Source organism: Typopeltis vanoorti, chromosome 24 (genome assembly GCF_054136105.1).
Source record: "Typopeltis vanoorti isolate ZY-2024b chromosome 24, IOZ_Tvanoo_1.0, whole genome shotgun sequence".
Taxonomy (NCBI): Eukaryota; Metazoa; Arthropoda; class Arachnida; order Uropygi; family Thelyphonidae; genus Typopeltis; species Typopeltis vanoorti.
The window spans coordinates 26,491,283-26,514,364 of record NC_143572.1 but is presented as its reverse complement, the minus strand read 5'-3'; the positions used below and the strand labels follow the sequence as shown (position 1 = coordinate 26,514,364).

General features: G+C 34.7%; 1 protein-coding gene and 1 pseudogene across 1 annotated transcript in view; both read left to right on the top strand.

The window, feature by feature from the left end:
* The first annotated feature begins 1,746 nt into the window (after positions 1-1,746).
* Positions 1,747-23,082, top strand: part of LOC150093038 (uncharacterized) — a 31,692-nt gene continuing 10,356 nt past the window's right edge. The window contains exons 1-3 of the mRNA XM_090414131.1: positions 1,747-1,796; positions 13,009-13,117; positions 21,389-21,480. Of these exons, the coding sequence (XP_090270257.1) occupies positions 1,758-1,796; positions 13,009-13,117; positions 21,389-21,480 (240 nt within the window). The 5' untranslated portion in view covers positions 1,747-1,757. The remainder of the gene's footprint in view (positions 1,797-13,008; positions 13,118-21,388; positions 21,481-23,082) is intronic.
* On the top strand, positions 20,039-20,157 carry LOC150093039 (5S ribosomal RNA; annotated as a pseudogene).

Below are 23,082 nucleotides of genomic sequence, written 5' to 3'. Positions count from 1 at the left end.
TATAAATAATTTTATACTCTGAAACTATTGAGCGCTAAAACTAATATTGTAAATAATAACCTTCCAAAGAAACTCGAAAAGAAAGAATAATATTTAAGCACGCAGCATTTCATTCATGCTTACTATAGGACATATGTATCTAACACTTTCACGATTTGTTTATGTACAGTCATCGATATTTGCATGCATTTTTTTATATATTATACCAGATTATTATTAAAGGTTATCGTCGAAATAATGTTAAAATAATATATTAAGCAGCTCCGTAGTGCGATTGGAAGAATGACGGTACATTGCTCCATTTCGAAAAGGTCTAATTTCGATTCTCGTCATAACCAGAGGAATTTTTGTATGGCTTATCAATTGAAGGTGAGTTAGGCGATCTTTTACGGAGGGAGAAGGATTTATCTCCGGGAAACTCTGGTTGAGTTTCATCCCGCATACAGACAAAAGATACTGGCGGTGGTGGGCAGTAGATGGCGTTGTGTGTTGATGATGGTAGTGGCGTAGTTAGTACCGTGTGGTTGGTGTATAAAGTGGTGGAGATGGAGAGTTGCAGAGTAGAGTGCCCTCCCTCGATGGGTCCTTGGAGGTGTCACGAATAAGAATAAACATTATATTTTAGCATGATTCAACTCTAGTTCACACCATAATCTTACGTTTCGAGTTTATGCTTGGAATTACTATCTCGGATTCAGCTGAAATATTTCGTTTCGAGATTTTTTTTCCTGCCAAATTTAAATGAACATTGTGAGCGATTGTGCAATCATTGATTAATGATCATTGAACAGCTGCTTAATGCACTCTGTTATAATACATTAAATGATTAATACTGAGTACCCTTTTTTTTTACTAGATTTTCATGCACAGTTTTTGGATTAAATAAATTGCTAAAATACTAAAATTGAATAAAACTTGACACTCACAATAAGTACATCTTTGAAAACAGTGTATTTCACTTATTTATGAAACACTTTTTTTTGTCGTGTTGGTTTCGAAAGAAGAAAAAAAAAGTGCTGGAACTTTCAAAACTTCACTACTCTTGTATACTGTTAATGGATGTGCGGGTTAAAATTAACTGAAAAAGAGTGGGACAAATTTCTCTGCAGAAGACGAAGAGTAAGTTGAGAAAGATTGAGAATAAATTTTCTTTGGAACGGGAGAATGATGGATGCTTGAAATGAGAGGATGGGGTTTGTTTTTCTAAAGTCTCTTCTTCCCCTATCCCACCAAAAGATCAGTTACATGCCTTTACGTGTAGTGAAAATGCTGAACTTTTGATGTGCATCTTGAAAAGAGCTGGTCTTTAACTGTACAGCCAATTCATGTTTAATAGTTATCCAAAATATATCTGCCCATAAAGGGTTATGTACTGAAAAACTTTTTTTTTTTTTTTGCAAGAAAAAAAAAAGTGTTTTGAAACACTGAAGATGACTATATGCTTATCACCCCATTGAAGGATGGTATGGAGGTTAATCTATATTTAATCTATAGTCAGTAAAATCAAGTCATTAGAAGAAATTAAATTATATTTCAGTGTTGCAGGTGTGAAGAAAAATGTATAACAAATGCTTGCAGTTTCAAAGTTGAAATATATTCAGTTACCTGAAGGATTAGTTTCCTTGAAACAATGCGTGACACAAAGTTAGCGTGACACAATGCAAGAAATCACTTGCTGAAATAGCCAGCGGAATGTGATCAGAGGAAATAACTATTCAGCGAAGGAAAGGAGGATAATATTTTGTGTTCTATCCACGATGAATTTCTCAATCTGTTTGCTACCCTTTTTCATGTGTGTAAGTAATTTTACGTGTTGGTTTCCTGCGTTTGGTTATCTTAATGGTATAAGCAAATGTTATTTAAATTCCTGTTCCTGAAATGTAATATTATATGTTACGTTATATTAAGTTGCAATAACGAGTCTTGTTATTTGTTTATAGTATTGACTGCTGCAAGAAAATTCATACAATAAATACTTATATTGTATTTTCGTCCAACTTAAAGCTTAATCAGAACTGATCGCGTCTATTAATTATAATATAATGCAACATTTAAAGAAAGAGAAAGAGAGTAATTTAATCAATAATGCATATAGCATCATGCATTTGTATTTGCAATTCAAGAGTTCATCACACGGCATGAATTGTGATCGCTAAACCTAGCCAACAGGCGCATATAGCATAGCTAAACATTTTTAGCCTCTTTAGCGCCCTCTTCCACAACTTCTTTTTTTACACTGTTCAGGAATTTTTTTCTTTTTATTTTTGAAGAGTGATGCGGACATTGGTATTTTTAAAATAATACTGGTATTTTCTGGTTTATTTTCCTATTTTCTTTGCTTTTGTTACAGATTTTAGGGATACCCAAACCTGAAATCTGTAGCCGATTATGGTGAAGGTATGGTACATGTGAGTACTATATGTTGTTGTTGGTACAATAACAAGAACAAGCAATAGCGACGCGGAGTTCACATTAATGAGAGATCACAAACTGGGCGACCATAAACTGCAACTAATGATATCCATAAGCAGAAAGATGAGCAGCTAATCAATGAAAATTAGCGAATAAGTCAGAAATCACTAATTGAAACTGTTCAAACTGTACCGATTTAGTTGATTAGTATCAACTAAATCGGTACACGAATGGCTACAATAAAATAATTGGAGTCTTTTTGCGTAACGATTGTAGTTGTAGTGATTGTAGCCTATTTCGTATCCAATAAAATCGAATTTAAGTTTGTTGAAAACCTTTCCTATATCCCGGAATTAGCTTCATCGGACTTCCTATTATTTCCAGAAAATAATCTAAAGTTTAATGAAAGTTTAGATTATTTTTTCATTTTGAAAATGACGAACAAGTCAAAGTAGAAATGAGAAAATGGTTTGGAATACAACTACGATGGTTTTGAAAAACTTGTACGCAATGGAGAAAATGTATTGAAAGGGAGGGAAAATATGTTGAGGAACGGTGTGCAAAATAAACTAGAGATTTCAAACTGTTTGTTTATTTATGTATTTATTATTATTATTATTATTATTATTATTATTATTATTATTATTATTATTATTATTATTATTATTATTATTAGAATATTTCGAACACGCGGAAACACTGATTTTGGAAATCACAAATAGCGACAAACATAGTATGAAATACACAATAAACATAATATACAGACCCATAGACAGTAATCAACTCAGCTTTCTGCATGAGTTAGAATCATGGCTAAGAGGCATCGAACTCCGTACAACACATAGGCTCATCCTAATAGGAGACATTAATATAAATACTCTTGACCACGCTTCTTCGACCACTAACCTTGATATACTAAGTCAGTACAACATAAACCCTACCATTAACTCCCCAATAAGAGAAGAAATACTCAACAATTCACTAACACAATCATGCATTGATCATATCAACATATGGGCTCCCATCCATACATATACATCATCAATAATTAACGTCAAAATTGCCGATCACGACTTTGTCTCAACTTCGTTTTATTATGTTACCTACCCCCCTACCCCCTCCCTCTCACTACCACAAAATTCAACAAAACTCGATCATATTAAAGAGCATTGTCGACAACCGTGTAAAAAATACAGGCTGGAATTGCCTACTTAAAATAAATGATCCTCTAACGTTATATGAAAATTTCCAACTAAAGTTCACAGAAAATACAAAAAAGCAACAAAGCCTACACAACCGAAGCGACAAACAGACAATAATCCATGGATAAATGGCGATATACTAAATAGCATTACTGTAAAATAAAATCTATCGAAAAAACTTTAAAAGTCACCCAGTAACACACATTTACAAACATTATACAAAAACACAAGAAATCAACTAATAGCGAAAACTGGTAAGCAAAAAGACACTACTACTTCCAAAAATTCATGGAATATAACGACAACATGAAGCAAACATGGGCTACACTTTAACGAATTAGTAACTCGAAAAAAGAAAACTTCAGCACAAAATTTTATTGCAAAAAGTTTCGGTCAGGATACAAACCAAGATGAACTAGCAGACTCGTTCAACCATGAATTCACAAACAATATCACGCAACTCAAAAAAGTCAATCTACCAACGATCAACAAAAAACTACCGACACAAAGTCAACAACAAACTATGTATTTTCTACCAGTTACAAAATAGGAACTGAAAGAAGCGCTCTTACAGCTAAAACCAAAGTCCACTCCAGAAATAGAAAAAATAAGACTCACAGACCTTTTAACACACTTTGAACAAATAAATCCAACACAATATTCGACACTGGTATTATTCCACAACAACTAAAAACTGCAATAATTACGCCAATTTACAAACATGGTAAAAGAAACGATATTCAGAACTACAGACCAATAGCTCCCTACCAGTCATTTCAAAAATTCTAGAAAAAATAACACACACCAGACTACAGAACTATCTACAGAAGTACATCATCGCACAAAACCAATAAGGCTTTCAGAAAACTAAAAGCACCATCACTTTATTAGAAGACATCGCCAACGCAATAAACAAAGCTCTCGACAAAAACAAGTACGCCGTCCTTATACTGTTTGACTTAACCAGAGCATTTGACACTTGAATTTGACATACTACTCATTAAACTATACTCAATAAGTATAAGAGGAACACTGCATACCGTTCAGGAACTATTTCTCAAAAAAGAACACAAGTAACAAAAATAGGTACATGTCACAGCCGGGGGTATACAAATAAAACACGGTGTCCCTCAAGGCTCCATATTATTACCCACTCTGTTCAACATATACATTAACGATGTTCATAACCTGGCCATAAGAAGTCAAATATTTCAGTACGCAGATGACACCGTAGTACAATCCACACAGACATCAACACGGCTCTCTCCAAATCACAACATACTTCTACCAGACCACAACTATAATTAACGGCACCAAAACACAAATGTTAATAATACACAACCCGAGAATCATGCGCCCCGCACCACTATCACACTGTCACATATACCGCTGCATTAACAACAAAAAAACCTGCCAATATCCCAAAATCAAACCTGTAACACATATAAAATACCTTGGTCTTTACATAGTTAAATGGACAAAACATATAGAATACCTACATACGAAACTCCGCATCATCGCAGCGAAACTCTTCCATGTAAAAGACATTATTCCATCTAACATAAAAAAAAAAAAAACTCCTATATCACGGTATCTGCGAATCCCTACTCAAATACCGTATAACAGTCTATGCAAACACATCAAACAGCCACCTAACAAATTTAGAAATATTACATAGGAAAATTGTGTGAGCAGTGATTTGAACACCTTATACACAACAGCCAATATCCGACCAGCACATGGCGATACACAGAATCCTGAGTATTAAAAATCTGAACTCTACAATAATACTACTAAGGAATTACTTCATCACCTATCGAAATAATAGAAACACATATTGTATAACACGACTCACAACAACTCTATATCCCTACATCCTTCAACAACTCATATGGTTCTTTGGTGAGATCACATCAGATACCCACGCTACTCAACAACCTACCAAGTAATTTAAAACACATAGACAACTACAGAACATTAAAACACGAGCTCTGGAAAATATACCAACAAAGTTAATATACCATTAACACTAATATACACATCACAAATCACCAGCATCCAATGTCTACATCTCCCATCCATAAACAGTAACAACAACATAAATAGTGAAGGCTAATCCCACTCTCTTCATAAAAGCTAGCCCAAGCTTCGAAGTAGGTGGGATTAATTCGCCTCACTCATCCACACGTAATCCTCATGATCAAAGACTGCAAATTATGTAACAAAAGAGTCAGTACGGTGTATAATTATAATGAAGATACAAATATAAAAGAAAAAGTACACGAATTTGTATCCAAAGAAAAATATATTGAAAAGAAATAATGTGCCTTAAACTGCGTACAGTATAATGTACAGATCATCAAGTGTAATATGCATTAATTGTAAATATGTAAACACTCTGTACGATGAAAATAGAAAAATTGTTATTTTATACATAATGTGTAAACATAATGAAAAAAAGTATTATTATCAAAATTTTAATTGAAATGCAATGTAGAAAATGAATCACGCAGCACTTAGTGCTGAATTTTGTAAAAATTACAAGTTGGAATGTCACGAAAGATGATTATTGTAATTGTGTAAATATTTCAGAAATCAACAAAAAATTATTATTATTATTATTATTATTATTATTATTATTATTATTATTATTATTATTATTATTATTATTATTATTATTATTTTATTCATATAATTGATACACAGTCAAAACAAGATATCATATAAACAAAAATTTGACTGGTGATACAGAACAATTCAGATTCTACCCAAGAATCTAAGAATATTCGTCCGTCAGGTAGTGTCGTAAAATATGGACTGTTCCAAGTAATGCTGTTTTTTTTGTAGGTCATATGGGGTCATTTCGTTGATGTTCAATTGCTGTAAATTGTTGAATAGCTTCTTTGAAATTGCACCAAGTGCACTGATAACCATTGGGATGACTTTAGTGTGTTTAAGCCACAGCCGGCCAACTTCGATTGCTAGATCTCGATATTTAGTAATTTTTTCCAGTTCTTTGTTGTTATCACTGGGTACTGCGATATCAATAATCCAAACCTGTCGATGTTCGATAATTGTGATGTCAGGTCTAGTGTGTTCCAAATGCCGATCAGTTTGTATTCTAAAGTCCCAGAGAATTTTTGCTGTTTCGTTTTCCAGTACAGTCTCTATTTTATGCTGCCACCAGTTATCAGAAGTAGGGAAGCCATATTTTTTGCATACATGCCAATGAATTATTTTGGCCACTTGATCATGGCGGTATTTATAGTCAGTTTGAGCTATCTTGCTGCAGGCACTGATTAGATGTTCTACAGTCTCATCTTTCTGATCGCATAATCTGCATTTGCTGTTATTATTGATGTTCAAAATTTTTGCTTTCATCGCATTAGTTTGTAATGTGAGCTGCTAGAATAAATCCTTCTGTTTCTTTTTTAATGTATCCGTATTGTAGCCATTGCCACGTCTTGTTCACGTCAATTTTGTCCTTAGTATCTCGAAGAAATTGGCCATGCAAGGTTTATTTTTCCAGCGCACATCGGTTATTTTGTTGTTCCTTTTTGTAATCGCCTTTGTTTCCTGTTGCTTTTAGAAGGTCCTCTTTTGTAATTGCTTGAAGCATTGGCTCAGAGCTATTGTCGATGTAACTTCTTAAACTAATTTCTTCTTCCACAGTCTGTCTCACTTGCAGCAGTCCCCGTCCATCTATTCTCCTCGGTAGGTACAACCGGTCAACATCACTTCGTAGATGTAATTTATGATGCACAGTCATTACTTTTCTAGTTTTGCGGTACAGTTTGCCCAGGTCTTTTTTTTTTTTTTTGTCCAATCTGTTATGCCAGCTGTGTATAATACCAACTTCTTGGATAACTGGTATAGTCCAAGAATTCATTGTTCTAATTGTGTTTAATCCATTTAGTTTTGTTTTCAGAATATTTCTAACTCTTTTGATGTATTCTGATGCTGCCTGTTGTTTAACTTTCGAGTGGAGAATATCATTTGCTTCTAATATTCCTAGTTATTTATAGTGTTCGTCAGCTAAAATTGCTTTTATATATTTCTCTTGATCAAAATTAAAATTGCTTTTACATATTTCTCTTGATCAAAATTAAAATTGCTAGTATCGTTAATTTTTCCTTGTTTAATAGATAAAATTGCTCATTTATCTAAACCAAATTTCATTTTGATGTCCTCACTGAAAATACGTACTGTGTTCAATAGAGAGTCTATTTGCTGGACCGATTTTCCATATAACTTCAAGTCATCCATATATAACTGATGGGAAATTTTAATATTTCATTTAGGAATTTCATATCCAAGTTTTGTTTTTCAGAATCACAGAGAAAGGTATCAAAGAAATGTTGAAGAGCAATGTGACAAGGAATCACCTTGGAAAATTCCACGTTTAATGCTGATATCTCCGAATCGTTCATTATTTACTATTAAAGTTGTTTTCCATAATTTCATAGCAGCAGCCAGAAACGAATATATATTTTAGCTGATTTCAAATATTTGTAGTGATTATAGGATCCAGGAGTGTGGGAGGGAATCGAATGCTTTCTTGTAGTCTATCCATGCCATGTTTAAGTTAGTTTTTCATCTTTTTGAATTTCTGAGAATCATTTTATTAATAAGGATCTGGTCTTTTATTCCTCTAGGTTTTTGAAATTTTCCTTTTTGTTCAATCGGATAAATCTGATTATCTGATAAATAGTGGTATATGGAATTTGCTATGATTACAGTGATCATCTTAAACATAGTTCGTTGGCATATTATTGAACGATAGTTACTTGGGTCTGCACCCTTATCTTATCTTTCATGAAGAGAAAAGTGCGCCCAAATATCATCCAGTCTTCCACTTAGCCTGACTGCAACAAATAATTAAATTGTTCTGCCATTCGATCATATAGACTGGTTAGATGTTTTAACCAAAATCCATGTAGTTCGTATTTGCCAGGTGCACTCCAGTTTTTTAATTTTCTAGCTTGTGCACTGACCGTTTCCTTAGTGATAATGACATTTTGTTTTTGTTTCATTTCTTATTCTATTTCCTTAATCTATGAGGCATCTTTATTGTGATCAATAGGATTATCCCAGATTGACTTCCAAAATTTGAGTGGTTTTTCTTTTTCTGCTGAATGATTGTTTACATTTGTATTTTTCTAGAGAGACTGAAAGGACTGACGTTGGTTTTGTCGAAATTGCATATTTTTTATTGGTTTATTCTTGCTTCATATCTTTTAATTTTCTATGCAGTCGCTATAATTCTTTATTTTAGCTCTTCAATAACTTCAGCAATTGTTTTGTTGGCCAAATTATGTGTTAATCAGTTTGTTTTTGATGTTATTTTTCACCCGTCCTTCTTTAAAACTCTTTAAGTTGCTCAGATCGGCTAGAAGTTTGTTGACTTTTCGTTCCAACCGGATTTTCCATGATGCAGATTTTTCATCCTCGACTTTTGTTCTTCCGGTTTGCAATCAAGCTTCACTGTAATGATATAGGCTGTGCTGTATGGGAGCTGATTTGTTTCCTTTATTCTGTTGGTTGTGATGGTTTCAATTACAGCATTTGCGTCTAAGAGGAGCTGTTTTAAATTAAGGGGGATAAAAATTCGTTATTATTTTACAGCCAGTATGCAAAACTCTAATATCGAAAACTACGATCTAAGAGTTTCATGCCGAAGAACTATCAGCGAATCCAAGCGTAAGTGAACACCTGGTAGTACAACACCAAGGCAACTCGAAGCAAAGGTGGAGCAAGCTCCCTCTCTATCCTTGATATTTTCCCATAATGTAAAACACAGCTCCTAGGAGATGTAATACTGCCTTACATTATGAGGAGAGGTCACTACCCTCTGTAAAAGACTTGGCTGTAAAATAATAAAGGATTTTTATCCCCTTAATTTAATTAACTTCGCCAGAAAAAATAGCCCTTTGTCTTTTTATCTTAGTTATAATATATGGGCACACCTTTCTGGCATTCGTATAGTGAAGGTATGTAAGTTCTTTTCACTTAAACTCTGATATCATCCAGGTCTACCTACTCACCGATGAGACCTCAAAAAAGGTTGAAACCGGTCTGGGTAGTGACCTCTCCTCATAATGTAAGGCTGTATTACATCTCCTATGAGCTGTATATTTTACATTATGGGAAAATATCAAGGTTAGTGAGGGAGCTTGCTCCACCTTTGCTTCGAGTTGCCTTGGTGTTGTACTACCAGGTGTTCACTTATGCTTGGATTCGCTGAGATTCGCTAATAGTTCTTCGGCATGAAACTCTTAGATCGTAGTTTTCGATCTTAGAGTTTCGCATACTGGCTGTAAAATAATAAGGTATTTTTATCCGCTTAATTTAATTAACTTCGCCAGAAAAAATAGCCGTTTGGCTTTTTATAGGAGCTGTTTTAGCTTAGATTTCTGTAAAACTTTTAATGGTGGTAGTCTTATACGGTCATTTATGGAGTTCATATGTTCCAATATCCCTGACTTCATTTTACTGTACTTCTGTCAAAGCATTCTGAGATATGTCGTCAGCTTGATGTTTACTGAGTTGAATTCCAAAGTTTGATATAGCTACCTCCTGATGATTTGCTGTTACTGGAGTTGTTGGTTTATTACGTAAATCTTGCAGCTCAAGTTCAGTAAATATTTTGTTACGGAAAATAAAATTCTTTTGGTCCATAAGTCTTTGTTCTGTTATTGCAGATTCTGGGAATTTTTGTTTCCAAATTAAATGCATACGCTTTCTGAAACCCCGTTTTTCTGCTGTTGATCTGTAAAAACATTTCATAACTTCTCTGTTTCTTCTACAGTCCATTTTTTACGTTTGGTTTCTTCCAATCGCTTTTCAGCTTTCTGCCCTGATTGCCCAGCAAGGATAGCTGGCTCCTGTAGCCCATTGTCGCCTGATGCCCAGGATCCCCAACATCTGACACAGTCCTTGATGACCCGGGCGTCGACTGATCCGGTATATAGATCTCTTCTTCCTTTTCACCATTAAGATGGGAGATGGAACACTGTTAGTCTGCCTCCTCAGTTGAGACCTGTCTGACAAGGGTGGCCCTGCTGGCAGCTATGCTACCGCCAGAATAGCTCTCAACATCACTGAAGCACGCAAGTCCCACCCCCACGACAAGGCCGTGTTTCTTCGGGAGGAATTATTATTATTATTATTATTTTACTGATATCTCTTTTGGGCTGGAAGCTATCACAGTGGAAGCATTATTCCGAGATATCCCTCATAACGTATATAATACACGAAGGTTACTCTAAGATGGAGGTTTTATACATTGATCATAAATCTGACGATCTAGATGAAGTGGAATTCGGTATGAAGAAGGAAGGTTGCTTTTCGTAAAAACTTTGCTAATTACCTTGGATTGAAATTTTCAGTCTGATTGTAGACGTCCTTGAAATATTTCAGGACAGTTTCAGCTTCTCGTCTTTTTGAATGTTTCATCGATGAAATCTACAGTAGGATCAATGTAAAGTCTGAGGCATCATCAATGCGAATATTCTCACGGTTCACTGTTCTCCATCGGACAGTATATTATACTATCACCTTTTCGAATAAGAACGGACCTTTATTTTTAATAACTTGTTTCGTTAACTTCATCTCCGAAGCGCAGTCGTCAGAAGAAAATCTCTCTACGACGTGAAGAATATTTTTCAGCTATTTTCAACTCAAGGGGAGTTAGAAGATCTCACGAAATTCAAATTCTGACCTTTGACAACCATAGGGTACCAGATCGTTCTTCTGAATGAACCACATAGAGCTCATTCAGAAGAACAATGAGCCACACTCAGCTTCTTACTTTCATCATAGAAAAATCACAGGTTTACTCCTCCCTTCCCCTCATATAGCAATATTTTATGCAGATGAATAGATATTCCTAAATAAATTATTATTGTCTAAATAATTTTCTGTCATCTCAAAGCCAAGAGCGAAGTAAACATGCATTACATATAAAGTTACCTCATTTATAACCTCTTAAATCTGATTTTTTTAAATTTCATTTTTAGTTTTAAAGTTAAAAGAAAACACAAAAATACCTGGTTGTAATCGTAAGAAAGTTCACGTTTTTTTTTTTTTTTTTTTTTTTTGTTATATATATTTTTTTCTTCAGTTTCATTTCCGCTGGTGGGATCGCTGCAGCGGATCAACCTTGCATTCATTTCTGTCTAGGGCCATGTTCTCCTTTAAATAGATAAGAGTTCCCCCTCTGAAGCTGTCCAGCCAGCGTTAAGTTTCCCTTTACTGCTTTTGTCTGGTGGCTTCATCTCAGCACTCCCTTTCCCGCATAGCTTTTGTTTTGCCTCGTAACATGACCAAACCACCTCAACCTTAATTCCCTAATCTTCACAGAAACTTCGGTTACTTGATAGTGTAGTGTAGTGTGCAGTAGCCTCTCACAGTGCATCCTGGGACTCCATGGAGATGTGCTGCTCGATGGTAATGATGATAATAATAAATCAAGAGATTTAAACTTGTTTAGGAGAAGTAGAATAATTATCAATAGTTTGCTATTAATATAGTTAATTTAATTTTAATATATTTTCAAATATTTATAATATAATAATTTCGGTTTGCTTATGAATAGAAATATTTATATAATAATAATTTCTAATATTTATTTAAATAAAATAAACCTTCTAGCTCTTTTAGTCTTTGTTTTTTGAAAGCAGTGGGCAGCTAGACTTCACCTTTTAGCCGTCGACTGAATATCTGATAACTTTTAAGACATCGGATATTCCTTTTTCGGTGTACTGTTATTTAAGCCTATTCGCACCACAGAAATACATTGGCACCACTGATACTTCAAATTTTTAATTTAAAAAATTTATACAGTTTTTTTTTGTTTATTTATTATTTAATCTCTGCCTGCCGATTTCCAAAAATTAGGACTAAAATAGTACTGCTTTGAAGAATAAAAAGCATTTAGAGGGCTTATTCCTTTTTTTTTTTTTTTCTGATTTGTTATTGCGTGAGCAATCGCTATTCTCAGATTTGCTGTTGTTGTTGTAAACGTATATTTTAATGCCAGTAACACGCATTTTACATGTAATATTTTCTATATTTCATTGTATTGTAGCATCGTTTTATTTTTAATTGAAATAAATAATAAAATATTTTATTTTTTATTATTATTTTTTTTTTTTATTTTATGACTTACTACATTAATTTTTTCAATATTAATAGGTTGGAAACGTTTTCACCAACTAAATCATTGATGAATATTTAGGATTTCGGACATGAATTTCTGCATTTTTTTTTTTTTTTAAATTCCAAATTTAATATAACTTTTGCGAATATTCGCGTTATTGTCTAGAATGCGTTATATTCGGAAAATTAAGGTAAATCACGTACTGTCAATTATTTTATTTATTTATTTAATTAGACAACACAGCGATCACTGAAATGTGAGACCAATTTGGACTGTGGAATTAACGAATGCTGCGTAATGCATCATGGTAAGGGAAGCAGATGCAGTCCTCTACGAACCGTTGGTAAGTATATCAGTTTAGAGTGCTTTTTGTGCATAACATATAATTTTGTGCGAAAAATATTATAAAATACTTGATTGTGAAACACCTTCCCTCAGTATGTCCAACAGATATTCATCAGATGTGATGAATTGAAAGGAACCAATAGTACCTTCCTCTTGCGATAAGGGAGAATCTGTTGTTCGAGGAATTATAATATTAGTTTCCTTCGATTGTGAGCTGTAATCTTGTTTTATTTAAACTGTTGTTTATGTAATGGCAAGTTCTCGTCTAAGGAAATCATGCATCTCAAAATGATTAACATAGGACAAAATAATTTTGTCTTATGTGATTGGTAATTCATTGAAATATGCGTATGTTGATGTTCAACAGAAAAAAATAAAATAAAATAATAATAATAATAATAATAATAATAATAATAAACACGATGATTTGAAAGACATGGACATTCTTGTTGTGAATAGAGTATGTAATCATCATTCTCGTAGTCTTTGGAAGCACGTGATTCAAATGTTGTTTGCTTGTTTATGTTATTCCAATCACTTAATAGTAGCATTTATCCAAATGTTTGTAATTGACCTGACAGGTAATGAACGATATGTAAATGCTCCAAACTCTCATCAGTCTGAACACATGCTCTTCTCATAAGATCTCTTGTGACAACCAGTGGCAATTGACGTTAAAGGAAATTTGAGAGAATTCTTTTATGTGGCAAGTAAAACAAAGAATTACCACAGTAGGACACCCTTTGTATATACCAACGGTGACCAAATCTTGCGACTTGCAAGGTTGTTCGTTACCGGTCTCTGGGTATTTTTGGTTTTTATTGGATTTATTATAAAAGACAAATTAATGATACATGTATAATATATATGTAATTATCTGTGAAAAATGTCTTTATATGTCAACTTATATTTAATCTTATACTATTCTATATATTTAATATTTAAATATAAATTTATATATAAACCTATGTAAGTCTATTTATGTTTAATTATTTTGGAACTTGGCAACTCCTGATATATACAGATGCAGAAAGAAAAATCTCGAACGAGCTGGAAATAGTTGAGCTATTAAGTAACCATCATGATTAGGTATACATTTTGATAGACCATTCTCTGGTCTATCAAAATATAACTCTAACACGACAGTGGGCTTGGGTGAGATATCAGCAAGTGTGTAAAAGGAAAGTGCTAGAATATGAGTTATTTCCATAATAGATTGTTTCACTTGAGTCTTGCAATATGAATTGTCAGTGCCCTTGACCATTATGTTTAATTTGAGCCTCAGGACTGGGTCAGTCCCAAGGGGGTGGAAAGAGGGGAAAATAGTTCCACTGCACAAAGGTGGTTCCAAGGCTGCTGTTGAAAATTACCGGCCAATCAGCATAACAGGAATCATTATCAAGGTCTTAGAGAAAATAGTCAAGAGGAAAATACAAGATTGGATAGAAGAAAATGGGATACTGTATCGGGGACAGCATGGTTTTGTGAAGGGTAGGTCATGCCTCAGTAACTTGCTCACGTATTATAACACAGTGACGGCTGAACTGGATAAGGGTAATGGGTTTACAGTGATTCTGCTGGACCTTGCTAAGGCCTTTGACAGGATACCACATGGAATTCTAATCAGTAAATTGCAGCATATGGGAATGGACATAGGGTTGGTGAGATGGATAGGAGGGTGGTTGACGGAGAGATATCAGAGAGTGGTTTACTCAGGAGTAGAGTCCACAAGACGGCCTGTGACTAGTGGTGTACCACAAGGATCTGTTCTTGGACCACTACTGTTTAATTTGTTCATAAATGATATAGGAAAGGATCTGAGAGGAACAGTTCATTTGTTTGCGGATGATGCGAAGTTGGGTAGGGCAATAGTGAATGCAGATGACGTCAAAATTTTGCAGGATGATTTGGATAGATTGGAGGTCTGGGCTAGGGAGAATGGATGTCAATTTAATGTGGCAAAATGTAAGGTTATGCATTTTGGGGTGAAAAGATGGGAGGCAGTTTACTGCATTGGTGGAACCGTGCTCCAGGAAATTGATGAGGCACGAGATTTAGGAGTGTTGGTGGATAAGGAATTGAAATTTAGGGGACACATTGCAAAAGTGGCCAAATCAGCTCATCAAATCACTTGGTTGCTGAAGAATACGTTGACAAGCAGAGACAAGCAGGTTATTGTTCCTCTGTATCGAGCCTTGATAAGACCTCATCTCGACTACTGTGCTCAGATTTGGTCACCTAGGTTTCTTCTTGATGGGGAGGAGGTGGAGAGGATCCAGAGGCGAGTGACCAAGATGATAGCAGGTCTGTGGAATGAACCGTATGAGAACAGGTTGAGGATTTGTGGGTTGCAAAAATTGGTTGATAGGCGGAGGAGGGGAGATATGATTGAGACATTCAAATTACTGAAGGGTTTCTATAAAATTAATTCAGAAGATATTTTTGAGAACAGGGCTGGTTGTGGGAGGACTAGGGGACATCCATGGAAACTGGGCAAAAGTGTGGTTAGTAAAGGTGTTAGAGCTGGGTTCTTTACTTTTAGAGTAGTGAATGAGTGGAATGCGCTCCCTGAGTCTGTGGTGGATGCTGTGACAGTGAATGAGTTTAAGGCGAGGTATGATAGATACTGTATGAATGTCGAATAGTTGTGATGAAAATGATTTGGGGCCTCCCTCGATGAGTCTAATGACTCCCTGGAGTTGCCCGTAATAATAATAATAATAATAATAATAATAATGAACACGACCCTAGTGAGTGGACAGAAGGCAAGATCATTCCGGTACACGAGGACGGAGCTAAAACCGATGCAGTCAGTTATAGACCAATTTCTATCTCAGGAATAAATATTAAGGTGTTAGAGAAATTGATGAGAAGTCATTGGTGGGAGACATTTTGATCTTTTTGAGAGGACATCATGGCTTTGTTAAAGATAGGTCTTGTTTTACCAATCAACTCACATTTTGCGATAAAGCGACGACAGAGCTGAATAAGGAAATTGGATACATAACGATTCTTTTACATATTGCCAAGGCATTTGACAGACTTCTGCAGAAGATGTTATTATACTGACTCAACGGGAAGGGAATGGAAAGGAGAGCATGGTTATCTGACATGGGTCAAAGTGTGATAATGTATGGAGAAGCAGATCTAAGAGAACAAGTATGGCTATCAAGATACTACAGGGATTTGTCCTTGGGCCACGCCTTTTTGATTCTGTATATTTGGAATCGTCTGGACGGAAATATTCAGTTATATGCTGATTTTGTTTTTTTGTTTGCCAAGAAAAACATTAAATTGAAACCAAAATTGTATTATGTGGAGACCTATTCTACGATGTATCCCATTAAATCCCATCCAACCAGATTTCACAGCTTTCTTGAAACTTTTGCAAATAATAGTCTGTAAAAGTTTCAGTACAATTCAGCAAATCTCACTGAAAACCTCATTGCATTAGAAAGTGCAATAATTTGATATTCAGAATGGAGAATCTGGATATAATTTTTTTTTATTTCACACGAGATGAAAGATCCAATTTAAAGGTGCATGGAGCACAATTGGAATCAACTAGTAGTAGAAATGCGTCAGCGTCACATGGTTTGAAAATTCATGTTTAATTTATTGTTTATGTTTAACAGCATGGCTAGCAATAACTTTGAACACTTAGAAGGGAAATAATCAAATCTGTTCTTTAATTATAAGTTGTAGTAATTTCAGCATAATTAGGTGAACCTTCGTCTTTTATGTAGGGCAGCAGGCTGTGATCAGGTGATATTCATGATGTCCTTTGTTTGAAAAAACCTGGGCTTGAATTCCATCAAACTTTGAGACGGAAAATCTATTTGTTTTTTTCCTGTCTAGAACTTGTTTATCTTTCTTTTTTTCATCCCAAGGCAATTAAAAAACGTCGTTTGGTGTGAAAGCTTTAAAAAGTATTTAAGCTAAAGTAGTGAAGATTGGAATTGGAAAGGGAGAGAGAGAAACTGTTCAGTGAAGAGCTGTACGGAATGACAATGTTGTGTCACAAAGTACAAACCGGGAAAAAAAAAAAAAGCGAACGTCTTTTTTTCCTATAGGAATAGGGCGAGGCCGTTTAACTTTATATAACTTTTTGTGACTTATATGGCAGTACAATTGCAAAGTGTAGGAGAAGAAATCTGTGACAACAAGAAATGATCAAAATGTAAGAATTTCGGTTTAATATTTAATAATAATTGTGTAGTTTTCTTCATACTACATACACTAATTTTATTCAATTGTTGTGTAGGAATTTATATAGACTGATAAGCATAAAACATTGCACGTGCCAATTGGGCGCTATACAGAAATACAACTGTTGAATTAAACTATTCTAATATTTAAATAGTGTGTGTGTTTAAATATAGTGGTGGTCAATCTCAAAATGCACTATTTGAGACTGATGACTAAACTAATTTTCAACAATCTAATCTGAAATATCACTGGCTTTGTTTTAGTATAGTGCTCTCGTAGATAGTTTTATCAAATGAGTTTAGAAAGAATGCTAATTCTGTTGAGGTAAGTATGCGAATTATTATAAAATTGAGCTATGGTAAACTATCTTATTCTGTGAGGTGTGGCTATCAAGTAATGAGAAAAAATTGTTATTATTATTAATACGGGGGGGGTGTCTCCATGGAGTCTGATGACTCATCGCGGGAAACCATATATTGACACACGTGACACACTAGTCATCATTCACACAATACCTAGCATACCTCTAGCAACGCATTCCACCCATTCACCACAGTTCAAGCAAAAACTCCAGGGGTAACCCCTCGTTCTCTCTCTCTCTCCTTCTGCACTGTGCCAAAAACCGCAATCAGTGTCAATCTTATAAAAAACTTCTTTAATAACATATGATTTTATCATATCTCCTCTCTTACACCTATCAGCTAGTTTTTGGAGTCCAGAGACCTTCAGTCTATTCTCATAGGAAGCATTCCACACACCTGCCACAATTTTTGTGACTTGTATCTGAATCCTCTTCACTTCTTTATCACCAAAGAATAGAGGCGATCAGATCTATGCGCAGTAGTCCACATATGGCTTTATACTGCCTCATAAAATGAAACTATAATTTCCCTATCCCTGCTTTTCAGTGTGTCTTCTTCAACCATGTAACCTGATGTGCTGTTTTGACCACCTTTGCGACATTCGCGACAGAGACCTAACTTTTGTGCTTGATTTACTGAAGATTGAGATCCTTAAAGAATCAGACACCTTAGTAAGCTTCATGTCTAGAAATGAAAGGGAACAATTTTCTTCAAACTCGACGGTAAATTTATATCTTGGTGGAAGTTGTTTAAATGATTTAGGAAGATACGAAGATTCTCTACACCATGCTCCCACATAAGGAATATATCGTCTACATAGCAGAGCCATTTTCTAGGTTTTCATGTTGCTTTAGAGATGGCTTTTTCCTCGAAATCCTCGAAGAAAATGTTGGCCAGTATTGGAAACAGGGGGTTGGGGGGATACCCATAGCTAGTCCTTTATTCCGTTTATAAATCTTCTCTTAGAACTCAAAATACTTCGAATTAATACAGTGTGAGAGAAGAGCAAAAATCTTTTTAGAGATCTTTTTTTAAAATTCCGAAAACATCTTGCGTTGGAACATTTGTAAAAAGTGCCACAACATCAAAGCTCGCCATAATATCGGAATTCTTCAGCTTTATATCTTTGATTTTAGAAGCGAAGTCCGTTGAATTTTTAATGTAAAAGGTAGATTTTCCTACTACCCCTTTTAAAGAGGAGGCTAGCTATTTTGAAAATTTATAATTTACCATATAAATGTCAGTGGGCACTATGTTGACGATATATTCCTTATTTGGGAACATGGTGTAGCGAATCTTCACATCTTCCTAAATCATTTAAACAACTTCCACCAAGACATAAAATTTACTGTGGAGATTGAAGAAAATGGTTCTCTTCATTTCTAGACATGAAGCTTACTAAGATGTCTGATTCTTTAAGGATCTCAATCTTCAGGAAATCAACACACACAGATAGATACCTACATGCATCCTCACATCACTATCCCTCACAAAAGTTAGGTATCACTTCCACATTGGCTCACCGTGCTCGCTCAGTATTGTCTGATGAAGAACTAAAAAAATGAACTAAAACATCTAGAAAGAACTTTCTTATATAATGGATACTCTGTTCCAAAAACATTAAGAGGCAACTATACCAGCGCCCTCGAAACAACACAGAGATCCATAACAACCCCAAGGGTTATATTTCTTTACTGTGCATCAGCTCGCTCTCATGGAAACTAGGAAGAATTTTGAAAAAAATTTAATATAAAAACGTGTTTTTCAACTCTTCCAAAACTAAGGTCAGTTCTAAGCCACTCAAAACAAGCTCATAACCATCTTCTGTTCCCCAGTGTATATAAAATAATATGTGATTGTGGGAGGCCATACTATGGCCAGACTGAGAGGTCAATCCTCCTACGGCTAGAGGAGCATCAGAGAGACATTTCATACAATAGAATCAGCGCAAGCTCTCTCAAGTCACGTCTTATTTTCAGTGAACACAAACGATGAAGGCCGCCAACACGGAGTAGATTGGAACGCAACATGAAACGTTTATATTTGTCAATGAAGTGGATCGGCGCATAGTGGAATCCAAAGAAATTGTCCTAGACCCTTCTCACATCAAGAGCAACCTCAGTTATAGTCTACCTGACTCGCCATTAGGTACTGCCATACGCGTGAACTCATACGCCTCGCATTTGCACAACAATAGAACTACAGCACGGACTATAACGACAATTCAAACTTAACTTCAATTTTCAAGTCTGTTATTATAACGACACAGTGTTTTTATGTTTGTTTGTTTTTAATTTATATATAATTTTAATTTCTATATAATATATATACAGTATATATATATATAAGTCAGCGGCCACATCGGTTTGAAAGCACCAGTTCTCGTTTGATCACTGAAGTTAAGCAAACCTGAGCCCAGTTAGTACTTGGTAGGGTGCCCATCTTGGAAACCTGGGTGCTGCTGGCTTTATTTCTTTAAGAGCCTGTGTAGCTCAGTGGATGTGGCGTTTGCATACCGCCGCACGAAGGAAGTCTTGGTTTCGAGTCTAGTCGCCGACTAGAGGAAATTTTTCTAAGCCTTTTTTCGACCGGTTCAGACATTAAATATATTGTGTTAGGGTTAGGAATCACGAGATGGCGGCACATTTGAGCCGTCTCTCTTCACTGCGTACCGCTTAATTAGTGATAGCCTTGGGCCATCTGTCTCTGATTGGGTACCAGTGGAGATTGAACTGCCCACTCAGTCTCCAAAAGTTAGATAGGGCTAAATGGCCTCGCCTACTCCCGTATATACGGGAATAAAAAGGCGTTAGCTGATATTTTTTTTTAAATATATATATATATTATTGACTGAAAATCCGTGTGTGTTTTTGTGTTCACAAGGCCGGCTTTCCTGTTCCGAGGAACTAAAAACCCGAGTTTCCGGATGGAAAACTCCTATATCTCCGTATGAGATCGCTAACTCACGTTTAGTCGAAAGAGATCAAAATAATGTGAAACAAAGTTTAGCGGAAATAGAGCTAACCTCAAATAACCACTCACGTTGTAAGGCTAAAAATCAATTGTTTTATTTTTCTCATTAAAATTTATTTTGAAAAAGTTACTGACTAGCAAACATACCTAAATATGCTTAAAGAGGTACTTCCAGGGTTTTTTATCTTATGTTTTTTTTTCTATTTAGTGTAGAACTTAATAATAGAGCTTAAAATAATGTGGAAAGCGAAGAATCAGTAAAGGTGAATAGGAGTATAAAATAGTAGCAATAAAAAAAATAAGAATACAAATTTAAAAAACTTAGATTAAAACAACCAATAGTATATATGGCAAGTCAACAGTATGAATGATCCACCTTTCCACTAAGTTTTGTTGTTACACATTAGTAATTTACGCTTCAGATAATTGAAGCTAAATGAAATGAAATTTCAGAAATTCAAATGCAGACTACACATTCCTTATCATTATTTGTCAGTCTATTTTAGTAGCAAACTAATCTGATTAATAGTCAACTATTTCTGGTGGAGTCAGAAATTGGTGAGGTGTGAGAATCTGTCTCACTACATATCACTCCTGCTCATTTAAGTGATATCAGCCCACATTAATTAATAGCTACACCTGCTTTATAATTGTTTGAACATAAAGATTTCGAACTCTTTTATAAAACAGAAAAGCTCATTATTATGATTTTCTTTGATTTTCAGGAGAACGATGTAGCATTTCCAATGGTCAGTCCGTGTTTTTGTATAACTGTCCTTGTGCTGCAAGGCTGGAATGCTCTGATGTGAAAAAAATTGTAAGAATGAATTTAATTATCTAAAAAAAATTAGTAAAATCAATTAAAATGTTTACCATCTTTTGCATATTGAAAGATTTAGTACATTTAAATAAAATTCTCCATTTCAGTGCATTTCGTTCAGAAGATGAATGCAAAACAACAATCAGATAAGGATATTCTTTTAAAGTACAGTATTCTTTAAATTTCAAACATAAATAGCACAATTATTCATTGCTGAAAAGAAGAGATTTTCACTAATTTTTAACATTACGACATCTCGATATGTGATGAAACTTTAAATAAAGATAAAGCAAATGATTCCATAGATTTAGGCAAAAGCTGGCGAGTAGTTTCAAGAACTAGCTAACCTGCTTATTTTTGCGACAACAAATGCTAATAATCTTTAATTTAAAATTTCACAATTCAAACCACATTGTATTTTAATAAATAAGTAATCCCCACTGTTAATCATCTCCCACAGCACATCGTACAAAAAAAAAAAAAAAAAAAAAAAAAAAAAACTAAATGCAAAAGATGAGCTCAATGCAACACAAAACATTCAAATAAAATCCGAGTTCTAAGTACCAGCTGACTAACTAATGTTGAAGACAATGATGGATGCTATATTCTAGTTATGTATTAGTGTTGGCGAAACATATTCTTCATTCACAAATAAGCCTAAGGTGAATGATTAGATCAATTTAAACTATGTATGTTAAAGCCATCTGTAGATTGTTTTCACTAGAACCAGAGGTGTAAGAACACTTTAGTATTGGACAGTTGCAAAGAGCATCGTGTCAGAAAGGCATCAATGGCAGGGATTTTACCAGTTATTAAAATTTTAACAATATAAAAGGCTCTTAGCTACAATTTTGGCAAAGGTGTTAAAAGTCTAGTTTCACTACTGACTAGAGCTTCATCAAGAAATATGTCATATTTCTTGTCATTGTAGAAAGGAATGATGACTGCATCCCAGCTGACTTCCTGAGACTTTCATGGCCTGAAAGACCTGATTTTATCCATCTGCAGTAAGCAATTTCATCACATTGCTCTTTATTTTGTACATTACAAATGATTGATCATTCTGCCCGAAATGGTGATACGCTCATATCTAATCTTAAATTCTGAGGTGTTTGTGTAAAGTATCCTATGTATTAAAGAAAATTGTCACAATGTTATAAGATTGATGTAGATTTATATGCACTTTGATGCTGTATCAACAAAGTATCGCATATAATGTGTTGTATCACTTATAAGTATTGTATTGTACAATAAGTGTTGTATCGCAAAGGATCACTTATGTGTTGAGAGAACTTTCCTACTTAGGACAGGATAAGCACACCTCTTGTTCTTGGCAGAAATATAAAATGTAGCATTGCAGTTTCTTGGCTATGTAGGAATGCTGCTATGGAAAACAATATATTTGTTTCATGACTGGAATATAAATCAGTAGCAATAGTGCAAGATTCATCTTGACAATAGCAAGTCAGTTGGATTTTAAGAGAATTTTGTTCAACATCAAACCTGTGTTTTGTATTTACTTTTGTAATTTGCTTCTTGTATCTTGTCCCAACAATATATATGGCAGAATTTTCAAGTCAGGTAGTGGTCCCCTTCAGA